The sequence below is a fragment of the Crocuta crocuta genome, unplaced genomic scaffold, assembly GCF_008692635.1.
Source record: "Crocuta crocuta isolate KB4526 unplaced genomic scaffold, BGI_CrCroc_1.0 scaffold469, whole genome shotgun sequence".
In the NCBI taxonomy this organism is placed as follows: Eukaryota; Metazoa; Chordata; class Mammalia; order Carnivora; family Hyaenidae; genus Crocuta; species Crocuta crocuta.
In genome coordinates this window covers 552,376-570,650 of record NW_027531907.1, presented here as the reverse complement: position 1 = coordinate 570,650, position 18,275 = coordinate 552,376, and the positions used below count along the sequence as shown (strand labels likewise).

The 18,275-nt window shown below is 39.8% G+C and overlaps 1 protein-coding gene across 4 annotated transcripts in view; it reads left to right on the top strand.

Moving 5' to 3' along the window:
• Positions 1 to 18,275, top strand: part of HERC2 (HECT and RLD domain containing E3 ubiquitin protein ligase 2) — a 273,851-nt gene that overhangs the window by 114,987 nt on the left and 140,589 nt on the right. For all 4 annotated transcript variants that reach the window (XM_077774615.1, XM_077774617.1, XM_077774614.1 and 1 more), the window contains 4 exons: positions 13,546 to 13,716; positions 14,089 to 14,192; positions 15,494 to 15,644; positions 17,787 to 18,001. In XM_077774615.1, coding sequence (XP_077630741.1) covers positions 13,546 to 13,716; positions 14,089 to 14,192; positions 15,494 to 15,644; positions 17,787 to 18,001 — 641 coding nt within the window. The remainder of the gene's footprint in view (positions 1 to 13,545; positions 13,717 to 14,088; positions 14,193 to 15,493; positions 15,645 to 17,786; positions 18,002 to 18,275) is intronic.

Below are 18,275 nucleotides of genomic sequence, written 5' to 3'. Positions count from 1 at the left end.
TTCTCTTTATTCAAGAAAAAGAAAAGAAATGAAAAAGAAAAAAAAGAAAATTCAATAGATGGACCAGCGAACAGAGTAAAATACGATTGACATTATATCGTTTTCCCCCAGAAGTCAAGCTATGAGGCACTTTATAGTCTGTAAACTAAGCAGGTGGAGAGACTTGTGGTGTTCCTGAATAGCGAGGTTGACCCAGTTGGGTGGGGCTTAGTGTACCAGCTCCGTTCTCCACTAGATGGCGCTGCTTAGCTTACTTGGGTTGATTGCTGTGGCGCTTGTAGGCATGTATGTGTTGCGTGGGAGGGGTGAAAATGGCATCACCCAACTACCCAGTCTCTAGTATAGGAACTCTGTTCTCCCCAACCAGCAGTTGTGCACCGATTCTTTGTTTCCAACTTCTGCCCACTCCCCCTTTTACACTGTCTGTGACTACACTGGCAGGTTACCAGGTGGCTCTTCCCTCCTGAGTTTTATCACAGATGCGGCTGCTTTTCCTGACCCCTTACTTCTGTGGGACTGTGGCTTTGACCCATTCTGACCCTCTGTGGGAGGGTCTCACTGAGCAATGGCTGTATCCCGCCACACCCAGAAACTTTTGCGGGCCATGCTGCTGCCAATGCCCAGAGAGTGTGGCTGGGTTCCAGCCTGCTCCAGAAAAAGTTCAGGCAATTGTGTAAGAGCAGTGTTTCAGTGATTATGGAAAGTCCAAGTACATATCTGGCACCAGACTTCACCCTTAATGACCTTGTTTTAGCACCAGCAAATGTGATCACTGGGACCCCTGGCTGTGTGGGGTCTGTACCTCCTCTACCCAGTGTCTTCCCAGCAGGGAAACTGCCTCTTCCTGTGTGTCCCGAGGACTCCTGGACTTCACTCTGCTTCTCGGGATTTGCCCTTCCCACCATAGCAATGTGAGATAGTGCAGAGTTTCAGACTCTGTGCTCCTGCATGGAGTCTGAATGGAATTTAAACACTCTCCTTTCTCCTTTGTCCCTTTTTAGTTCAGTCCCTGCACTGTTTCCATTTTTCCACTTTCTCTCTAGCTGCTTTTTGGGGGGAGGGGCTTTTCCCATACTCTACCCCCATCTCCATCCTCTCTCTGCAAGCAAAAATAGCTCCCTGCCTCTGCAGTTTCTCTCTCCCCCATTTCACCTCTCTGCACCATGTACATGCTGAGTTCTGTGGTTCAGGTTGTGCACATTGTTGTGTTAATCCCCAAATCAGTTTTCTAGGTGTGCAGGATGGTTTAGCGTTGATCTGGCTGTATTTCATGGATGTGTGACCAAAAAAAACAACTTGCTTGCTGTTCTCCCATCTTGGCTCTTCTCCAAATTTAATTTAAAAATTAGGCACTGTAGAGATTAACACTAATAACTAATGATAAAATAAGACCTGAATAACAATATATGGTAATAAAATTTCTGTGAGTATGGTCTCTCTCTCACAATATCTTATTGTCCAGAAGGTACTGTTGAGATGATTAGATATAGTTCAGCTTTGGAGGCTAACATCAATATGGAATGACTTTCTAAACTCATTCCTATCTGATATTACTAAGTTGTGGAATTCCCATATTTAGCTGAGCACTTCCCTATATGTACTGTCTATAGTGCTTACCAAATTGTAATGGAGCTTGTTTTCTTAAAGTTTTCAGCTTTGACATTTTTGATGAGTGTATATCACCATACTGTGTATGGTTCTGACTTTCTGGACTCATAGAATTAAATTGAAATTGGGGTTCATTTTTTATTTTATAGGAAAGCTCAAGCAAGGTGGGCTTTTTATTCTTCCATTGTAGACCGTCTTCTTATAGGAGTTTCAAATAAGAAGTAACAACTGTCATGAAGAAAATAACACTAGGATATGGAGCATAGTTTTTAATTTTCTGTATCACTAGTATTTTTAGCACCATTCATTTATGTTTATGAAGTTAAATGTTATTTTTGTCTTTAAAGTCCGTATGGTTGAGGGAATTTAATCTGATTATGCAGTTCAAACTTACTCATTTAAAGTCTTCTTATATTATGAAACATTACACATAGTCAAAAGTACGGAAAACAGCTCTGTGATTGATCACAGAGAAAATCATTTGGGGTGCCTGGCTGGCTCAGTTGGTTAAGTGTCCAAGTTTGGCTCAGATCATGATCTTGTGGTTTGTGCGTTCAAACTCCATGTTAGGCTCTGTGGTGACCTCTCAGAGCCTGGAGCCTGCTTCAGATTCTGTGTCTCCCTCTCTCTCTGCACCACCACCGCTCTCTTTCTCTTTCTGTGTCTCAAAAATAAACAAACGTTTAAAAAATATTTTTAGAAGAAGGAGGCAAGATGGCGGAGAAGTAGGGAGCTCCGTACATTTCGCCCATCTCTCAAAAAGAGAAGGCCTGAAGTCGTAGGACACTGAGCCACAGGAGTTTGGGAAGAGAAGGAGACAGAGTACACTGGGAAGGAAACTCCATAAGCGCATGAGTGCGAACTGAGAAGATAAAAGTGGGATGGAACCCGGAGATAAGGAGGGAGGGGAGAGAACCTGGCTTGCATGCTACTGTGGTGAGTGATTAACTGGTGAGTGGTGGAGAGCTGCTGCGAGTCTAGGGGAAAGGAAAGAGAAGCTGAGATTACTCATAGAACCGTCCCTGGTGAGAGAAAAACCTCAGCTTGGAAAGACAGTGTTTTTTAGCTCTGGCTGGGGTGCTGACTTTAAACTAGATGCTCTGGTCCCAGAGGCGCAAGGAAAAACTGAACGGTCGTGTGCTGACACCATCCATGGTGGCGGCGGCCCGGTGAACCAGCAGCAACGCCTGCGGAGGCAGTCCTGGTGCCGGGTGAAGCTGCAGCTGCACGCAGGACAGCAGCCCACTGAAGTGGCAACAGCGCCGGTGAAGCGGCAGCAGCACGCGCCACAGTGGCCCGCTGAAGCGGCAGCGGCACGCTGCAGCGATGCGGACTCTGTGGAACTGAAGTTGCTACATTCCCCGAGTGCACTCAGGTTGTATTGCTGCTTGACCCCTGTGGATCTGAGGCTGCGACACTTTCCCCCACCCCCCACTGAACCTCCCCCCGGCAACAGGAAAGCAGCAACCTGCGGGACTGTTCAGGGCAGTATAACAAAGCCCGTGGACTGGGACCTGGAAATGAAGCAGATCGTGGGGCATAGAACTCGGTCCACCTTGGCTACATCCTCAGCACAGGGAGATCGAACCCAAAGAAGTTATTTGCAACGGCTGGTTGAGAAGGGACTGGGGCGACACCATTCTCCTCCCCACATTCACCAAGGTGGCCCTCGGGAAGCAGCAGGCTGACAAAGTGGAGGCAATACCTGCGTATACCAAACCACGCCCATCCCCTCCAGATAGCTGTTTTTTGTTGTTGTAGCTGTTTTTACCTGAGCCTGGGTTTGCGTGTTCATTGGTTTTGTATGTGCGTATGTGTACCTGTGTTCCCTGTCTGCTTGTCTGTTTTCTTTTTCCAGGGCTGCCTCAAGACACAAACCAAATTACACATGGTGGTGAGTTCCAAATACCACTAACAGTAGGGAAACAAAATATCCAAACGCTCAACAAGAGAAACCAAGAGACACCAGATGTCTGTTCAGACACTTCCTGAACAGATAGGCCCTGAACAGTCAAAAGAGCCCTCTCTAATACAGTAGAACGCGCAGGGGCCGAGGGTACAAGCTTTTAAAACTAAAGAGATAGAAAGCTAACCAAAATGATGAACGGGAGAACTCTCCTCCAAAGAAACTCCAGGAAGAAATGACAGCTAGAGAACTGGTCAAAACAGATATAAGCAACATAACTGAACAAGAATTTAGAACAATAATCATAAAATTAATCGCCGGGCTTGAAAAAAGCATGGAGGACATCAGAGACTATGCCTACAAACAGTTTGGAGCTTAAAAACAGTTATGGTGAATTAAAAAATGGGAGAAATGAGATACATTATAAACTGGAGGCATCCAATGCACTGATTGAATAGGCAGAAAGGAGAATAAGTGATTTAAAGGCACTTTTATAGAAAAAGAAGAAACTGAGCCAAAGAGAGATAAACTGATCCAGGAGCATGAAAGAAGAGTTCAAGAGCTCAGCGATAAAATCAAACGGAACAATATCCATATCATAAGAATTCCAGAAGAGGAAGAGAGGGGGAAAATTGCTGAAGGAGTCCTTGAACAAATTATAGCAGAGAATTTCCCCAACCTGAGAGGGAAGTAGAAGTTGAAATTCAAGAGGCACAGAGAACTCCCCTCAGACGTAATTTGAGTTGATTTTCTGGACGACATATCGTAGTGAAACTTGCAAAATATAAGGACTAAGAGAAAATTCTGAAAGCAGCTAGGGAGAAAAGGGCCCTAACACACAAAGGGAAACCTATCAGAGTGGTGACAGACCCATCTACTGAAACTTGGCAGGCCAGAAAGGAATGGCAGGAGATCTTCAATGTGATGAACAGAAAAAAATATGCAGCCAAGAATCCTCTACCCAGCAAGCCAGTCATTCAGAATAGAAGGAGAGAAAAAGTCTTTCCAAATAAACAAAAATTGAAAGAATTTGTCACCACTAAGCCAGCCTTACAAGAAAGCCTGAGGGAGACTCTCTGAGGGAAGTATTGGAAGGAACGCAAGATACTGGAGACACCACCACAAGTACGAATCCCACAAAGGACACAATGACTCTAAACCCACATATTTCAATAATAACACTGAATGTAAATGGGCAGAATGCTCCAGTCAAAAGACAGAATGGATAGCAGAATGTATTTTTAAAAAAATCCATCTATTTGCTGTCTTCAAGAAACTCATTTTAGACTGGAAGATACCTTCAGATTAAAAGTAAGGGGATGGAGAAATATCTATCATGCTACGGGAAGTAAAAGAAAGCTGGAGTAGCTATACTTATATCAGACAAATTGGACTTTAAATTAAAGACAATAATAAGGGATGAAGAAGGGCATTATATAATATTTACAGAGTCTATCCATCAGGAAGAATAACAATGATAAATGTCTACACACCAAATATGGGAGCACCTAATATTTAAAACAACCACAAACAAAAACAGTCTTATCGATAAGAATGTGCTAATAGTAGGGACTTTACTACTCCGCTTACAGCAAATGATAGATCAACCAGACAGAAAATCACTAAAGAAACAAAGGACTTGAATGCTACATTGGACCAGTTGGATCTGACAGATATATTTAGAACTCTACATCCTGAGGCCATGTAATTCACTTTCTTCGCAAGTGCACACGGACATTCTCCAAGATAGATCACATACTGGGACATAGAGCAGCCCTCAATAAATACAAAAGAATTGAGATCATACCATGCACACTTGCAGATCATAATGCTATGAAACTGGAAATCAATCACAGGAAAAAGTCTGGAAAACCTCCACAAACATGGAGGTTAAAGAACACCCTACAAAAGAACGAATGGGCTAATCAGGCAATTAGAGAAGAAATTTAAAAATATATGGTAACAAATGAAAATGAAAATACAACAGTCCAAACTCTATGGGATGTGGCAAAGGCAGTCCTAAGGGGAAAGTACATTGCACTCCAGGCCTATTTCAAGAAATTAGAAAAGGGTCGCTTGGGTGGCTTAGTTGGTTAAGTGTCCGACTTTCACTTAGGTCATGATCTCGCGGTTGGTAGGTTCGAGCCCCGCGTCGGGCTCTGTGCTGACTGCCAGCTCAGAGCCTGGAGCCTGTTTCAGTCTGTGACTCCCTCTCTCTCTGACCCTCCCCTGCTCACGCTGTCTCTCTCTCTCTCTCTCTCTCTCTCTCTCCTAGAAATAAATAAAACGTTAAAAAAAAAATTAGAAAAAGCGCAAGTACAAAATCCAACAGCTCACCTAAAGGAACTAGAGGCAGAGCAACAAGAGCACCATAAACCCAGTAGGAGAAGTGAAAATAGTAAAAACCAGAGCAGAAATAAACAACATAGAGATCAAAGAAACAATTGAACAGATCAATGAAACCAAGAGTTGGTTTTTTGAAAAAATAAACAAAATCGACAAAACTAGTCTAGCCAGGCTTCTCAAGAAGAAAAGAGAGAGCACCCAAATAGAAAAAATGATGAATGAAAATGGACTTATTACAACCAATCCCTCAGAAATAAAAGCAATTATCAGAGAATACTATGAAAAATTATATGCTAACAAACTGGACAACTTAGAAGAAATGGACAAATTCCTAAACACACACTCACTATCAAAATTCATAGAGGAAAAGACAGAAAATCTGAATAGACCCATAAGTATTGAAGAAATCGAATCAGTGATCAAAAATCTCCCAACAAATAAGAGCTCTGGACCTGATGGCTTCTCTGGGGAATTTGACCAGACGTTGAAAACAGAATTAATATCAATTCTCCTCAAGCTATTCTAAAACATAGAAATCGAAGGAAAACTTCCGGACTCATATTTTATGAAGCCAGCATCACTCTGATTCCCAAGCCAGACAGAGATCCAGCAAAAAAAGAGAACTACAGGCCAATATCCTTGATGAATATGGACGCAAAAATCTTCAACAAGATCCTTGCAAATCGATTCCAACAGCACATAATAAGAATTATCCACCAAGATCAAGTGGGATTCATTCCTGGGTTACAGGGCTGGTTCAGTATTCGCAAATCAATCAATGTGATCCATCATATCAACAAAAGAAAAGATAAAAACCATATGACCCTGTCGATAGATGCAGAAAAAGCATTTGACAAAATACAGCATCCCTTCTTAATAAAGACTCTAGAGAAAGTTGGGATAGAAGGAACCTACTTAAACATCATAAAAGCCATCTACGAGAAGCCCTCAGCCAACATATTCCTCAACGAGGACAAACTGAGAACTTTCCCCCTGAGATCAGTAACACGACAGGGATGTCCACTCTCACCACTGCTGTTTAACATAGTGCTGGAAGTCCTAGCATCAGCCATCAGACAACAAAAGGAAATATAAGGCATCAGAATTGGCAAAGAAGAAGTCAAACTCTCACTTCTCGCAGATGATATGATACTCTACATAGAAAACCCAACAGATTCCACCAGAAGCCTACTAGAACTGATCCAAGAATTCAGCAAAGTTGCAGGGTACAAAATCAACGTACAGAAATCGGTTGCATTTTTATACACCAACAATGTAGCAAAAAAAAGAGAAATCAAGAAACTGATCCCATTCACAATTGCACAACAAACCATAAAATACGTAGGAATAAACCTAACCAAGGATATAAGACATCTCTATGATGAAAACTATAGAAAACTTATGAAGGAAATTGAAGAAGACACAAAGAAATGGAAAAAATATTCACTCTCATGGATTGGAAGAATAAATATAGTTAAAATGTCATTACCACCCAAAGCCGTCTACACACTTAGTGCAATTCCAATCAAAATTGCACCAGCATACTTCTCAAAACTAGAACAAACTATCCAAAAATTTGTATGGAACCACAAAAGACCCCGAATAGCCAAAGTAATATTGAAGAAGAAAACCAAAACGGGAGGTATCACCATCCCAGACTTTAGCCTCTACTAGAAAGGTGTCATCATCAAGACAGTATGGTATTGGCACAAAAACAGACACATAGACCAATGGAATAGAATTGAGAACTCAGAGCTGGACCCAAAGGTATACAGCCAACTAATCTTTGATAAAGCCAGAAAGAGTATCCAATGGAAAAAAGACAGCCTCTTTAACAGATGGTGCTGGGAGAACTGGACAGCAACATGGAGAAAATGAAACTAGATCATTTTCTCACACCATACACAAAAATAAAATCATAATGGATAGGGGCGCCTGGGTGGCTTAGTCGGTTAAGCGTCCGACTTTCGCTTAGGTCATGATCTCGCGGTTCGTGGGTTCAAGCCCCGCGTCAGGCTCTGTGCTGACTGCCAGCTCATAGCCTGGAGCCTATTTCAGAGTCTGTGTCTCCGTCTCTCTCTGACCCTCCCCTGCTTGCTCTGTCTCTCTCTCTCTCTCCTAGAAATAAAAAAATAAAATAAAATAAAATAAAATCATAATGGATAAAGACCTGGACGTGAGACAGGAAACCATCAAAACCCTAGAGGAGAAAGCAGGAAACAACCTCCTTGGCCTCCACCTCAGCAATTTCTTACCTGACACATCCCCAAATGCAAGAGAATGAAGAACAAAAACTGTTGGGACCTCATCAAGATTAAAAGCTTCCTCTCAGCAAAGGAAACAATCCATAAAACTAATAGGCAACTGACAGAATGGGAAAAGATAGTGGGGGAGAGGGAGAGAGGCAAACCGTGGCATATCAGATAAAGGGTTAATATCCAAGATCTATAAGGAACTCACCAAACACCACACCCAAAAAACACAACCCAGTAAAGAAATGGGCCAAATAAATTAACAGACACTTCTCCAAAGTGGACATCCAGATGACCACCAGACACATGAAATGAAGCTCAGCATCCCTCCTCATCAGGTAAATACACATCAAAACCACACTGAGATACCTCCTCACGCCAGTCAGAGTGGTTAAAATGAACAAATCAGAGGACTCTAGATGCTGGCCAGGATGTGGAGAAATGGGCACCCTCCTGCACTGTTGGTGGGAATGTAAACTGATGCAGCCCGTCTGGAATACAGTGTGGAGGTTACTCAAAACATTAACAATTGAACTCCCCTATGACCCAGCCATAGCATTGCTAGGAATTTACCCAAGGGATATAGAAATGCTGATGCATAGGAGCACATGGATCCCAATGTTCATAGCAACACTGTCAACAATAGCCATAACATGTAAAGAGCCTAAGTGTCCATCAACGGATGAATGGATCAAGAAGATGTGGTTTATCTATACCATGGAATACTCCATGGGAACGAGAAAGAGTGAAAGCTGGCCATGTGTAGCAACATGGATGGACCTTGAGGGTGTTGTGTTGAGTGAAATAATTCAGGCAGAGAAGGACACATACCATATGTTTGCACATATAGGAGGATGAGGAGGAACTTAATGGAGGACTGTGGGGGAGTAGAAGGTGGGAAATAGTGGGGGAGAGGTAGATAGGCAAACCATGAGAGACTCTTGAATGCTGAGAACAAACAGGATTGATGGGTTTTGGGGGAAGGAGGGAGATTGGCATGGAGGAGGGTACTTGTGGGGATGAGCACTGGGTGTTATATGGAAACCAACTTGACAATAAACTATTTGTTAAAACAAAACAATAATATTTTGGAAACTAAAACTATAAAGTTTTTTTAAAATCATTTACCATCAGTGCAGATTGAGAAATGGAATGGTGGCAGGAACGTCCTCAAGGATGCTTCTTGTCTCTTGGAGGATTCCTCTCTCTGTCTTGTGAGGTTGCTGCTCCTCTACTTCTCTTTATCATTTTATTAGACAGCCATGTGCCCCTTGATAGTTTGTTAAACACTCTGTTTCCTTTTTCTTAAAATTTTTTAAAATTTATTTTTAGAGAGATAGCGAGGGAGGGGTGGAGAGAGAGGGAGACCTAGAATCCCAAGCAGGCTCTGCGCCATCAAGGTGAGGGGCTTGATGTCACAAGTTATGAGATCATGACCTGAGTCAAAAGTAAGAGTTGTGTACCTAACCGACTGACACCCAGGCTCCTCTCTTATGTCTGGTTCTTGGTGGAATTAATTCTATTTCTTGTTGGTTTGTAGGGTATACTTTAGTACAGAATGTCAGGTTTCCACAGTGATTGTGCTGATTTTCATCTCCATAGAGTATGAGGGCTCTCACCATTCCACCCCTGTGCCAAGAGGTCTCATGTCATTTTTTCCCTAGGCATTTTGTCCATACGGTCATTGTACCAGCACTCTTGGGTGAAAGGACTGTCCTTGGCCACTCTTTGGGAGTACTACTTTGTCTAGATCAGTTGACTATCTCTGCCTGTGTCTATTTCTGGTCTTGCAGCTTCCTTCTGTGACTTCTGCACTTGCTAGCACCTTCAGGTGCATTGTTGAATACAAATCATCTTTTTTAGGCGTAAAAGAAAAGCTTTCCAAATTTCACACATGAAATACGGGGTTTCTTAAGGGATTTCTTTGTAGGAACCTTTAAGTATTAAGGAAGTTTCCTTCTATTTTGTTTTGTAGTGAAGTTTTAATTAATCTCAATGATCATATAATTTTTCTTTTTTCTATTAATGTATGAATTATTGATTTTTCAAAAGTTAAATCAGCCTTCCATGTCTGGAATAAAACTATCTTGATTGTATTATATTGGTCATATTACTATATATTGCTGGTCTGTATGTGGTTTTTTTTTCCCAACAGTTTTTGCATCTGTGTTTGTAAATTGTAGTTTTCTTTTCTTTTAATGCCCTATAAGTTGCTGATAATAACCACTCGTCCACTAACAAAGAGGGTGTAATTTAGGAACATAGCAGCTTCCCATGCAATCTTTGTTAATTTCTTTTGATAATCTGTGAACTGAGAATGTTAGCTAGTTGGGAGAAACTCTCTGAGGGATCCAGTAGTACAAAAACATAACAGACATTCAAAGTTTTAGTAAGACAGGTTGTGCTAGTCTCTTAGAATTACTTAAAGAATGTTCTTTCCTCTTCTTCTTAATTTTTTTTCCCAGAAGGGTATATATACGATTGGTAGAATTTGCCAGATAATCATCTTGATCTGTAGCGTTGTGAACATTTTTTTTTTTGGGGGGGGGGGTGGTAAGGTAGTGTGTAAACCCAACTTTTTTTTTTTTTTTACTATGGCAAAATATACATAACATAAAATTTGTCATTTTAACCATATTTAAGTTTTCCATTCTGTGGCATTAAGTAAATTCACATTATTGTGCAACCATCACCACCATCCAGTTTTAAAACCTTTCATCTCTCCTGAATTGAAACTCTGTACAAATTAAACATTAACTCCCCATTCTGCACTCCCCCTTAGCCCTTGACAACCACCATTCAACTTTCTGTTTTTATGAATTTGACTACTCTAGGTAGGTCATGTAAGTGGAATTATACAATATTTGTTCTTTGGTAGTTGTCTTATTTTATTTACCATGTCTTCAGGGTTCATCCATGTTGTAGCATGTGTCAGAATTTCCTTCCTTTTTAAGGCTGAGCAATGTTTTATAAAATTGCAAACAAAATGGTTTATCCAGTCATTTCTTGATGGATACTTGGGTTGTTTGCACCTTTTGGCTGATGTGACTAATATTGCCATGAAGATGGGTGTGTAAATGTCTGTTTGAAACCCTACTTTCACTTCCTTTGAGTATAGGCTAAAAGTGGGATTGCTGAGTCATATGGTAATTCTGTTTAACTTCCCACCGTAATGTTTTTCATAGTGGGTGTTCCATTTTACATTCCCATAGACAATGTATAGGGAAGGGCTCTAATTTTTTCACATCCTTGCCAACACTTGCTTTTTTCTGTTTTATTGATAATAGCCATCCTGATGGGATGGAGTGGTATTATAATGTAGTTTTGATTTGGTTTTCCTTAATGGTTAGTGATAATGTATGTCTGTTCTTGTGCTTATTGGCCATTTTCATACCTTTGGAGAAATGTCTATTCCAGTGTTTTTCCTATTTTTGAATCATGTTTTGCTAATGTTGTTATTGTTGAGTTGTAGGAGTTTGTTACATATTTTGCATATGTGTGATTTAATTATATTTTCTCCTTATGTGTGGATTGCCTTTTCATTTTGTTGATAGTGTCTGCTGATGTTTAATTTTGTTAAGTCCAACTTACCTAGTTTTTCTTCTGTTGTCTGTGTTTTTGGTGTCTTGTTCAAAAATTTATTGCCAAATCATATGCCATGAAGGCTTCCTCTTGTTCTTTTCTAAGTGTTTGATATTTTATAGTTTTAGCTCTTTAGGTCTTTGATCTGTTTTGAGTTAAGTTTTGTATATGGTGTAAGGTAAGGGTCCACCTTGATTTGTTTGCAATTGGATATTCAAATTTCCTAGCACCATTTGTGGAAAAGATTGTCCTTTCCCCATTGAATGATTGTGGCACTCTTGTCCAAAATCATTTGATCAAATATATGAGGATTTATTTCTGAGCTCTGTATTCTATTCTGTTGATTCAAGTGTCTGTCTTTATGCTGGTGCCACAGTGGTCTTTATTGTTTCTTTTCTTCTTTCTTAGGATTTAATCTGATATTTTTCTAGCTTTTAGAGAAATGATGTTTTGTTCATTATGAAAAGACAGATAAAAGTAGGGAGAATAGGATAATGAACCTGGACTTACAAGTATTCACACTTCAGCTTTTGCACTTAATTTAGTGTTTGATTGAATGAAGGATCGAATCACTTTAAAGATTAGAACTTTTTTGGTAATAAAACCTTAATATCATTATTCTAAGATTAATATTGATTCCTTAATGTAAAATGTAGTCCATGTTCAATTTTTCTGAATTATCTAAAAATGTTTTTTTATTAGTGGTTATTTTGAATTAGCATCTAAACACATTTTACATGTTATAGTTGGTTGATATGCTTCCAGTCTCTGTTTCCTTTAACAGTGTGTCTCTGTCCCTTTTCTGCCTCTCTTTGGTCATACTGTTTATTTGTCAAAGAAGCAGGGAGTTTGTTCTGGAGAATTTCACATTTTCTGAATTTGGTTGATTGTCCTCTCTTTTAGTCCAACATCTATCAATTACACTTTTTCTACACAGTTGGTTATATGTATAGGTTTGATGACGTTTGGATGCAGATTTGGATTCATTTTTTAAGGAGTGTGTCTCGGGTCATGCTGTGTGTTTCTTATTTCATTGGCTCTGAGACCTGTGATTCTGTGTGACACGCACCTTCAGTTCTGTTCAAATGGACCAGGGAGTTCACATACAGTCTGTCATCTATGAAATCCCCTAACAACCTTGCCCTCAGCTGTTTGGTTAGCAGAAAGTACAATTTGCACAGATAAGGACATGATCCTAGCTTGACTCCCCTCCTCAGTCACCTCCCTCTATCATTTTTCATGATATTGAGTTGGTGTTCTAGCAATACTAAAGGTGACCAATGAGGCATTCTTCTTTCCTTTGTCTTCCCCTTCATCCTTCCCTGCCTTCCTTTCTCTTTTTATTTTTATTTACTTATTTTTTATTTATTTACTATCTTTTTGAGAGAGAGTGAGCAGGGGAGGAGCGGAGGGATAGGAAGAGTAAGAATTGAATAGTATTTTCATTATCATTCATTGTATTATTTTTCCATAGTCATTTTTTTCTTGGAAGTCAAATATGAATTTTTATTTTATTTTTGTTACCCATTTGCAGTTTAACTGCATTGTAGTCATTGCATATGCTCTGCAACATTATTTCTTTGAATTTTTTGGGATTTGCTTTATTGCCTTATACATAGTCAGATTTGCTATTAATGCTGCTCATGTGATGTTGTTTTTGTTTTGTTTTATAATCATTCCATATCTTTAGTGAATTTTTGTTTGTGGTATTAGTTATAGCGAGAGGTATGTTAATATTCCTATTGTGATTAAGGATTTGTCTGTTTGCCTTTATAGTTCTTTTGCATGATTTGTTCTATTGTTTTATCTCTTGATCTATTGATTGATTGATTTTGGTTTCTGTATATACAGAATCATTTTTTACAGGTCAGAACTGTAGAAATAATGAGGAGGTGACACAGATACGCAAAGCTGATTTGGAGAACCACAATAAAGATGGAGGCTTCTGGACCGTGATTGATGGGAAAGTGTATGATATAAAGGACTTCCAGACACAGTCATTAACAGGAAATAGTATTCTTGGTAAGACCTCACTTTCTACTTCATGATTCAAAATTGCAGCATGTGCCATTTTGAGCAGAGTATTTGGCTTTTAAGCTCCACCCCCCACATTTTAATCTACTGGTGACTGGTTTCTGGCCCATCAGCAAATTCAAGCATGTTTGAAGAATCTCTTATCATTTTGCATTTGTTTGTTTCAACACCTTTTGGAACTTGTTTCAAATTCTGAGTTGGTGTAGGCAGCTCTGGGAGAGGATGAAAGATCATTATTATACTTTGGTAACCCTCACATTGGAGTAACCTGTCTGATCTATTTCCGGCTTGACATTTCTACTATTGGTGTCTAAGCAAATTGTATTGAAATAATGTTGCTTTTGTTCTTTTTTGTTTTAGCTCAGTTTGTAGGGGAAGACCCAGTGGTAGCTTTGGAAGCTGCTTTGCAGTTTGAAGACACCCGGGAATCAATGCATGCCTTCTGTGTTGGCCAGTATCTGGAGGTAAGGCTGTATGCATGGGCATCATGGTGGACATCAGGGGAGACCCTCTCTGTATATTTGTGATAGGTGGTTTTTACCTTGAAGTATTGATAGTGGGGCCTTTTGGTGGCAGTGCGTGTCATTAAGTAATACATATGAAGATCCTTTAGAAATTTTTCATAAATTAATTTACATTTATTCATGTTAAGATTTATGAAATATTGGTCTTGAAAAAATATTTTAAAAATTGTTAATTTGTAAGACACGTAGACCCTTTTCCATACACAAAAAGAGGTTAACCTTTGGTCTTTACAAATTTATTGTAAGCTTATGTAGAAATTTGAAGTGGCTTACTATCTTAACATATATATTTTTGGGGGAAGAATTATCTAGTAGCATAATTCTTTAGAATAGTCCTACGTATGCATGAGCTTTGGAGTTTATATATTGGGATTGGTTTTCTAGGTATAGATCCAGAAGTAATAACATTTATTAAAATGCCAGTGGTTAGAACTTAAAGCATTTCATGAGGGGAAGACTGACTTTGCTTGTAAATTATCTAATATGACTGGCAAAGTTTATTTTCATTTGATCTCTTCTAACTGGGTTTCTTTTTGTTGGCACAAATTTATACCTCCACATATGTAGTCCTCGTTCGCTACTTACAGCAATCCTTGTCATATTTTTGGGTTTTGTAAGGGTGTTATTTATGCATGTAACAATTCAATATATTTTCTAAAGTATTGTATACAGTCAGTCTGGAAACTTCTATTTGTTTCTGAATTCTCTAGTTTACCTGTTGTTTTAAATTTTTAAAAAAATTATTTAGTGTGTGTGTGTCTGTGTCTGTGCACGCAAGAGAGAGAGAGAGAAAGAGAGAGAGAAAGAAACAGGAGAGGCATAGAGAAAGGGAGAGAGAGAGAATCCTAAACAGACTCTTCACTGTCTGCACAGAGCCCCATGTAGGGCTCGAACTCAAAAACCACAAGATCATGACCTGAGTCGAAATCAAGAGTTGGACACTCAAATGACCGAGCCACCCAAGAGCCCCTCTAGTTTACCTGTTTATCTGAGCTTTGGTTTTACCACCAGTAGAGCTGTGTGTTTACTGTTTGCTTTGTAATGTGTGCCTGGTTTACATCTTCTTTTATTTTGACAATAGCATATATAGCAGCATAATAGGAAGAGGGTGTCTAGAGCATCTGCTTTTCTTCCTGATGGAACTTTGTCTTGTTTAGGGTTATAAACTGTTGCTCTTTTGGTTTATATGTTTTCAATTAACCCTGTTTTCTCAGACTGATGATAAAATTTATCTTTCCAAGCCTGACCAAGAAGTTGTTACCATACCAGATCTGGGAAGTCTCTCTTCACCTCTGATAGACACAGAGAGGAATCTGGGCCTACTTCTCGGATTACATGCTTCCTATTTAGCTATGAGCACACCGCTGTCTCCGGTTGAGATCGAATGTGCCAGTAAGAAAAATTTGTTTTCTGCTAACAGATTAGAAGGTTATTTTAGCTGAGTCTTAAGTGCTACTTAGAATAGGAGAAGAATCGACACAGTTGTCGGTGAGTAAAACTAAGGATAGTGGGACTATGAGACTAAACCAATGAAATAGAAATGGCTATGAATGGCTTTCATTTGCTCTTATGACCTCTGGCAGCAGAGGAAGCTAACAGGTGCATGGGAATATCAGTCCTGTGCATGCTCTCATTTTTGCTTCCTGTGACAGATGGGCTCAACTTGGCTGTTGTCTCCACATGACATGGATTGGCTGTTCCTATTAGGGATAACATTCTGTTTATTTATTTATTTATTTATTTTTTACTAGACTCAAATACGTTTTGAGATTGCGACCTTTTTAATAACCTAAAGTAATAAAATTTCACTATAAGATGGAGTTAAAGTTTGCTTCATGTATTTCTCCATTTCTCTATCTGTCTACCAGCCATCGAGCAAACATCTACTGAGTAAATACTCAGTATGAGTTACCATGCTAGGTGCTCAATGCATTAAGTGTGGAATTAGATATATCTCTGCCTTTAGGTGCTTTTTGTGTGATGATGAGCCAGACATCACAATAGAGCAGTACACAGGGTGGATGAGGATAAAATGGAGACATTCGTAATTGGTTCTGATGGGGGAAGAAAGCCCCATCAGAGGTGAAGAAATAAGGAAATTGGAGTCCCAGCAAAGTGGGTGTGTGAATCTTCTAGGCAGAAACACAGGTTTGTGAGGGGCATTTGTTAAGAAAAGTAGTCCTGTTGCTTGTGTATGTGTACTTGTCAGTAGAGAATGCTAGTGGGTAAGGATGGTCAATGCCTGGTCAGCCCAGCCTTTTGGAGCAAGCTCTTGATATGCATGCTGTGCATTTCGCAGCTTGCAAAGCCTCTAAGGGGGATGGAATCATCCTCTCCCTCAAAGATTTATAGTATGGGGAAGATACATTTCTTCTAAATCAGCAAGGAGGGTGGGAAATGAGAAGAGTCAGAGTAGAATTGAGCAGAAGGTACTATGGGCCCTGGTTGATGGTGCCTAATCCATCAGAAACCACCTTTAAAGCAGTATCTTTGAGAGATTAGAGGGAGTTCTAAATGTAGAGACCTAGGGAAGGTCATGATCATGTTTGTGTTTTAGAATTAATGTAGCACTTAGGAGAATGCTCCTGAATCCCCTAAAATCTAAATTTTTAGTAAAAGAACATTGAGTACATCCCAGATTTGATTGCTTGAGTTTTGGAGGACTATTTTGATAACAGAAGTAATTGAAAAAAATTTGTAGCAATAAACAAACTGACTCTTCACTTTTTGGTGAACCTCACTCCAGTTATCGTAGCAGTTAGAGTGAGCGTCCACACTGGCACTGATGCATGTTCTTGTGTGTCTAGCCATGCCTCACACAGGTCTCCTTTATAGTCTACTGGATCTCCAGTCTCCAAGGATCTGTCTCTTACTAAGGTCCCATGTTATATGGTTAGTAGTCTCTCATTTTTATTACTAGATTAATGCTCTAGGGAAATGTGGCCTGGCCTGACCATGTTTTTTCTTTGTAGAGCCTTTCTCATATGCTACTTTCCTACCTGGATGCTCAGTGATTTTGTTTTTACCTAGATCTCAGCTCAGTTGTCACTTCCACAGAAAATCCTTTACTGACTCTTGTAGTAGAGAGGTTCTACTGTTGTATACTCTTGTACCCACTGTAGTATTTTGTAGCATACAGTTATCCCAATTGAAATTGAGTGATTACTTGTGTAAGTGTTGCCTCCATCCTGGTCTCCCTATTAAAATGCAATGCCCCAGTGTTCCCATAGTACCTGTAGGACCGGTCAGCTCCACGCTTGACTGGGTAACTAGTAAAGGTTGGACTGGAATTATTATACTGAGTTCTGATACCGTGCTTAAGATGTAGTGAATAGCCAGAAGTGTTAACCTATTTTCATGTAGATAAAGGAATTATAAGCCAGTCTATGTAAATGTTAAATGTGACTCTTTAATATAAATGATACTGAATATTTCCTTTTAAATCCAGTATTCAGTTCTTATCTTTTATATCAATATTTATTTCTGAATAGTACACTCAAGTTTCTCTTTAATGTTTGCATATGTACTTTCTAGAGTGGCTTCAGTCATCCATCTTCTCTGGAGGCCTACAGACCAGCCAGATCCACTATAGCTACAATGAGGAGAAAGATGAGGATCACTGTAGCTCTCCTGGAGGCACTCCTGCCAGCAAATCCCGACTCTGCTCCCACAGACGGGCCTTGGGTGATCATTCCCAGGCATTCCTGCAAGCCATTGCTGACAATAACATCCAGGATCACAATGTGAAGGTGAGTGAGGCCTTCCCACACTTAGTATCCTTTTGTTTATCTTTGGACTTTGATATATAAACAGTTTCATGTTCTTTGATTGGCTTAGCACAGACTTTATTTACATATTATTTATAGGGCTGGTTTTGAGGTAAGAGGCTGGTTCGGTTCTCAGAACCTGGGTAGTTCATTCGGCTGAACATCTGATTCTTGATTTTAGGTCAGATCATGATCTCAGGGTCATGAGATAGGGCCCCGTGTTGGGTTGTGCATTGGGCATGAAACCTGGTTAAGA